This window comes from Carcharodon carcharias, chromosome 25 (genome assembly GCF_017639515.1).
Source record: "Carcharodon carcharias isolate sCarCar2 chromosome 25, sCarCar2.pri, whole genome shotgun sequence".
NCBI lineage: Eukaryota > Metazoa > Chordata > Chondrichthyes > Lamniformes > Lamnidae > Carcharodon > Carcharodon carcharias.
Genome location: NC_054491.1, coordinates 32,788,175 through 32,794,174, shown reverse-complemented (window position 1 = coordinate 32,794,174; position 6,000 = coordinate 32,788,175). Strand labels below are relative to the sequence as shown.

The 6,000-nt window shown below is 41.5% G+C and overlaps 1 protein-coding gene across 3 annotated transcripts in view; it reads left to right on the top strand.

Moving 5' to 3' along the window:
* Positions 1-334: 334 nt before the first annotated feature.
* LOC121269701 (myb/SANT-like DNA-binding domain-containing protein 2) overlaps positions 335-6,000 on the top strand; it is a 31,221-nt gene continuing 25,555 nt past the window's right edge. For 2 of the 3 annotated variants that reach the window (XM_041174526.1, XM_041174523.1), the window contains exons 1-2: positions 335-720; positions 2,546-2,608. In XM_041174526.1, the coding sequence (XP_041030460.1) occupies positions 349-720; positions 2,546-2,608 (435 nt within the window). In that variant the 5' untranslated portion in view covers positions 335-348. The remainder of the gene's footprint in view (positions 721-2,545; positions 2,609-6,000) is intronic. The other variant, XM_041174525.1, reaches the window with a different exon arrangement.

The following is a 6,000-nucleotide window of genomic DNA, read 5'->3' as shown; positions in this document are numbered from 1 at the left end:
GTTTTACGCCCGAATTTAATTCGGCTCCATGTGACGGCGCCATTTTGTAGCGGGGCGCAGGCGGGACGCCGCCCACAATCCCCCGGGTGACTGGCAGCCGCCATCTTTGTGCGGGGCAGGAGCTTTCCTCGTGGAATGTGCGCCTTTGTGTTTACCTGTTAATCCCTACCCCTTGGCGTGGTGTCATGGAACCGCTTCGTGCGCCCGGTTGCCGTAAGTCAACTCTCTCCCGGGGGCTGTCATTAGGGTGGGGATGGGAGGTGCCTCCTCCCTGTGTGTGTGGAAGGGGTGTTGCCCCGCTGGATCCCACAATCCCCCGGGCAGGTGCCCGGATGTGGACGGTGGACGATGGCGGCGCCCAGCGCAGCGGACTCCCCGAGCCGGAGCTGGACGAGCGCAGCGGCCGAGGCCCCGCTGGATATTGCGGCTCCCGCCTGGGCCGAGGTGGCGGGAGACCCTTCCGCCGAACCTCCCACCCCCAGCTGGACGGGCGGGGCGGCCGAGAACCCGGCGCCTAGCCCCAGCCGGCCGGCCGCCTGCCGCGGGATCTCCTGGACCCCGGCCGAGACCAACGCGCTGATCGCTGTGTGGGGGGACGAGAGGCTGCAGGACGTGCTGGAGGGCAACCTGCGTAACTCGCACATATTCGACCGGATCTCACAGGCCCTGCGGGAAATGGGCTATGAGAGAAGCGCCAACCAGTGCAAGGAGCGAATCAAGGTACCCGAGACCCTAACTAGTAAAGTAACTAGTAACCAGCTTATTTAATACTTTGTAACTGGCGATCTCTGTGTAATAGCTACTATGTAGGCACCCCACGTTGCAATTTAGTTACGGATGCTAGTTACAAGGTGCTAACTAATATTCTGCAGTTAGTAACTAGCATCCTGCAACTACCTAATCTTCTACAGTCAATTACTAACTGCACTAAATATTGTGCGGTTAGTAACTAACTTTCTGCAACTGATTTAATGTTCTCCAACCAGTAATTAGCCTACTAACGTCCTGCAGTGAGTAGCTAATTTTCTGCAGTTAATTTAATGTCCTGCAGTCAGTAATTAGCTTTCTGCAACTAAATGTTCTGCAGAGAGTAACCAGTTTTCAGCAGCTCATTTATAATGCTTTGCAACTAATACCTCATTAATTGATTCAGTTTGGGTATTTTGTAGGACTTCTTAGGAGAAAAAAATGAAAAGGTCCAGCAACTGATTCATGCTCCCTTTGACCTGGAAATGGTAACTGGTTGAGTTGCTGGGCCAGAGGATTAATTAATACTGTCCTTGCAGTAATTGTTTCCTGGTTAAATGGAATCAAAGCGATGCTACCATACTTACAAGATCAGTACAAATGTGGAAAGTCTATTATGGTTTATCCATCTAAAAATAACCTTTACCATCCAATTGCTCCTTAAATGACTGGCGTTTTCCCTTTGCCTTCAAATCCACTCCATGTACTGATCGTTTATTTTTGCATAAAGCACTTATTGATATCTCACCTAAATTTTAATATTTAACCTTTTGTCTGACTCCCACATTTGGTTTTGAGTAATTTTTCTGATCTACTTTTGCACCCATGTATAATTTCAGAAGGTTGTGTCTCCATTGCTGCCTCCTGAGGTTAGTAAGGCTGGATTTCTCCAGACTTTTGTCATTTTAATTGATTTGACACAAGAGATCAGCCTTATGCTCCATCTTTGGATTGGATCCAGGGCTTGAATGAATCTCATGTCTCAGTATCTCAAATTGACTGCAATATTCAAGGTGTGGTCTGACTGGGGTATTATATAGCTTGAGAATGACTACTTCCAAGTTGCATTTTGCTTTTCATATGTGATTACTATACTGAGTGCTTAATTAAAGGCCTACTTCACATAATATCTAGTCTGACATTAGTACAATACTGAAGGAGTGTTACACCACGAAAGGTACCATCTTTTGAATGAGATGTTAAATTGAGGCCCTGTCTGCCCCCTCAGGTGGACGTAAGGTGTCCCCTGGCACTACTATGAATTTGCGCTCATGGTCTGGCTAACATTTATCCATCAGCCAACATCAGTAAAACAGATTATCTACTCATCTACTTCATTGGTGTTTATGGGACTTTGCTGCGTGCAAATCTCTTGCATTCCAACTGACTACGTATCTTTGGTACGTCATTGATTCTGAAACACTTTGATGTATAAATACAAGTTAGTTATTTTCAAGTAATTAATTTTAGTTTGGCTGATATTAATCTCTGATAGATTTCACAGGCAACTAATATATTTAGCTTTATTAAATAAAGGCGAGGCACAAAAGTTTGTCCCATACCAGCATTATTATTGAATGAACATACATTAAGAATAGTCCATTATGGATCAATTAGACGATGTAAGAAATTCTGTAGAAAAGTGTGACAGCTCTTTTAGTTGGAATAACAAAACCCAGTTAATGAAAAGCATTATGGTGAGGGAATTTCTTTAGGTTTCATATTCTGGTATCAGCATAACATATTAAAACATCTCAAGGAGGGCATTAAAAACGTCTTTTGTCGTATTTGTTATCAGAGAAAGCAAGAACTTGACTCCAGTTCAGGAGAAATAAAAACAGGCAGTGGAAACCCACAGCAGGTCAGTCAGCATCTTGTATGAAGGAAATGAACAGTTAATATTTTGGAGAATTTGCTTTCAGCCCCTTAATTCTTTTGAAGTTTGTTTTGTGACAAATTTAACAATGCTACATTCACAAATATAATCAAAATTCTACACCTGGATCAATGTATTAGTACAAGTGGTAATCTCAACCAGATTCTCAACAGTATAACAGACATGCATTTTTGTGTTGTAAATCCATGATGAAAGCAGATTGCTTCTCCAATTAAAAATTATATCATCATACATTATACAAGAGCCAATAAAGAGTAGCTTATATCTTGCACTTCACTGCTCTAATAACTAACATCTCTGCCTAAACAGATAACAAGTACAGTGCACATCACCAACTCTTAACCTAAAATGTGTGAACAATAGTATACAGTGACAGTAAGTAGCATCCTGTTCCCAAACCAGTGGCTTGCACCTCTGTAATCCTTTACTTAAATAAATGTAAACTTGTATTTATAAAGTGTCTTGTCATGGCTGAAAGCACTTTACAAACAATTAACTACTTTTTTGGAGTTCAGCAGCTGTTCTGTAGGCAGATGCAATAACCAATTCTCTCACAGCAAGGCTCCACAAATTAAAAGAGAAAATAATTTCTTTGGTCTTTGCCTCAAAAGCTTCCTGCTGTTTTTACAGTGCTAAGAGATCTTTTAGGAAGATAGGAGGAGTAGGCCATTCGTCCCCTCGAGCTTGCTCCGCCGTTCAACTAGATCATGGCTGATTTTCTACTTCAGTGCTATCTTTGTGCACTATCCCTATATCCTTTGATGTCATTGGTATTTAGAAATCTATCGACCTCTGCTTTGAACATACTCAAAGACTGAGCCTCCACAGCCCTCTGGGGTAGAGAATTCCAAAGGTTCACCACCCTCTGATGAAGAAATTCCTCCTCATCTCGATCCTAAATGGCCTGCCTCTTATTCTTAGACTGTGTCCCCAGGTTTTAGACCTCCTATTTCATTTATCTGAATAGGCAGATGGAGCCTTGCTCAATGTCTCAACTGAAAAACAGCAGCCCACCAATTTAGTGCTCCCTTAGCTGACTCAGCTGAACCAACAATTGAATCAGTAACTTGTACCTCGTGCCTCAATAGCCACCTAAACTAGAGTACCATACAGTAACTAGTATTCTGCTTGTAAACCAATAAGTAATACCCTGCATTAAAAACAAAAAAAACTGGAAATACTCAGCAGGTCAGGCAGTACCTATGGAGAGAGAAACAGAGTTAATGTTTCAGGTCGATGACCTTTTATCAGAACAGTAGATCTGTAATACCCTGCACCTCACCAACCTAGTCAAAACCACCTGTACTAGCACCATGCACACATACTGTGTCTCTCTCAAATCCTCAATTGGTAAATCATAACATTAATCAAGGTGTTTGCCCCCTCATCCATTCAGGGACTGGTTTGCTGTGGTGTGAGTTACTTGAAAGGAAGGTGCAGCTACCATTTAGTTAGTTGCCTTTAGAGTCGAAACCTTCCCTTTGCATGGTTTAGGTTTCAGGTCACTGGGTTATGAAAGGAAATCCTCTTTTTTTTAAAGAAAAATGAGGGAGTCTTGAACTTGCAAGCAACAGAGGACAGATATAAAAGACTAGTGTATCTTATCAACTCTAACCAATACAAAATGATGATAGTAAAATTAGGAAATGGTAATAGTCTATCTACCCGGTGAACTGGGGTAATGTGCACTCAGCAGGCTTAAAGTCCCAGGGTTGAACTCTGCTTTGTGCTGAGGTGATCTTAGCCAGAATGAGAAAGGGACATTACAATTATCTTTCAACTGTTGTTTGGCAATCAGAAGAGCGGGGCTCAAAAGACAAGTCTGGGGCCCATACATGCTAGAAAGATGAGCTGCTAAATTCTACTTGTATTTTTTTTTAAGTTCATTTTTGCCCTCATAATTTTAAATCGAACTCCTAGTTTTTGTGTATGACGAAGGTATCAATCCCCTAACCCCAGCTAATCTCACCTAGCTGTTGCGATATATGACATGGCGTATGTCATATTTCTCATCAGTATTATGTGTTACTTAGGACGTCAGACTTTTTTTTGATGGGCAGGAACAGAGTGTTCTATGCAAATATATGCAAAACTAGCAACTCCACGGAGCAGAGGTGCAACAGCCTGTGAAGCAATTATGTTATTACAACAGATTTTGGCAGAATCATCAGTATTTGTTTCACCACCCACAATTTCAAATTTAATGTGTTGCATCCTTCAGAATACATCAAAACATTTTAAAGAAAGACAATCTCATTATACTGCTACTTATAGCATAACTAGAGACACGCAAGAGTTGGAATATCTCTTGGTTTTAATTTCCTTTCCTAATTATACATCATAACCAACATATGAACATTTGATTACAATATTAGTACAACATTGATATTACTCTAAGCATTATTAGATACCACAATGCAATGTTAAACCAGCATTCCACTGCTAGAAGGTAAATTTATTTTTGAGTCTAAGCTGTCCACCTCTGTTGTGTGAATTAAATACTGTAGACTACACTATTGATTGCCAGTTACTCCACTTGTGATGGAGTCTGGGATAAATTACCAGTTGTATGGTCTCCTATGTGTGTCATACACTGGAATATACTGCAAAGGCACTGTAGATTGCACAACATTTGTAAGGAGAGATGTTGGGTTAATGTTTTTTGTATAGACCTTTTGTGAGGGGAATGTTTCAGATGTAGACTTGCATCTGAAATGTTACCTGGCCTTTTCTCTTCAGAGGTAGCATCTTCCACATTTTCTGTTTATATCTGTTTAAGGAATGGCCCTGTGTTGAATACCTCAATGTACAGTATCCTGTGTCACTTGGCAAGCACACTTAATGATTTCCAAAGTGGCCCTCCAAGCACACCCTTACCTGACTTAGACACAAGTCACCATTACTTCATTGTTACTGGATGAAAATCCTCAAATCCGTTGCCTAGCATGATGGGAGCACAGTTACCACAGCGGTTCAAGAAAGCCGATAAATAAGGTGCTCAGTCCACGTGGGAACAGGCCAAAAAAGCAGGCTTGACATTGTCATCCATATTTCCCTAGATCAAATAAAATTGATATTTTTGAATGAGTTTGTTTTAATGGGAAAGTGCTCTAAGTATGCAAGGAGCTCCTAATGACTTCCATTACCTTATGCAAGATTCACTACTCTCGACATAACCATATGCTGTCTTAAAATAGGCATTTGCTCTAAAAAGGTATGGGTGTCTAAGCTTCAGAATGCCGGTGTGAATATCTAGTCCTGGCCTGTATCCAAGAGAGAGTGAGCAATTGGGGCATTTTATTGTAATTTTCTGTTAGCCCTTTTATGGAAAGAAGCATGGTTCTGTTCCATATACA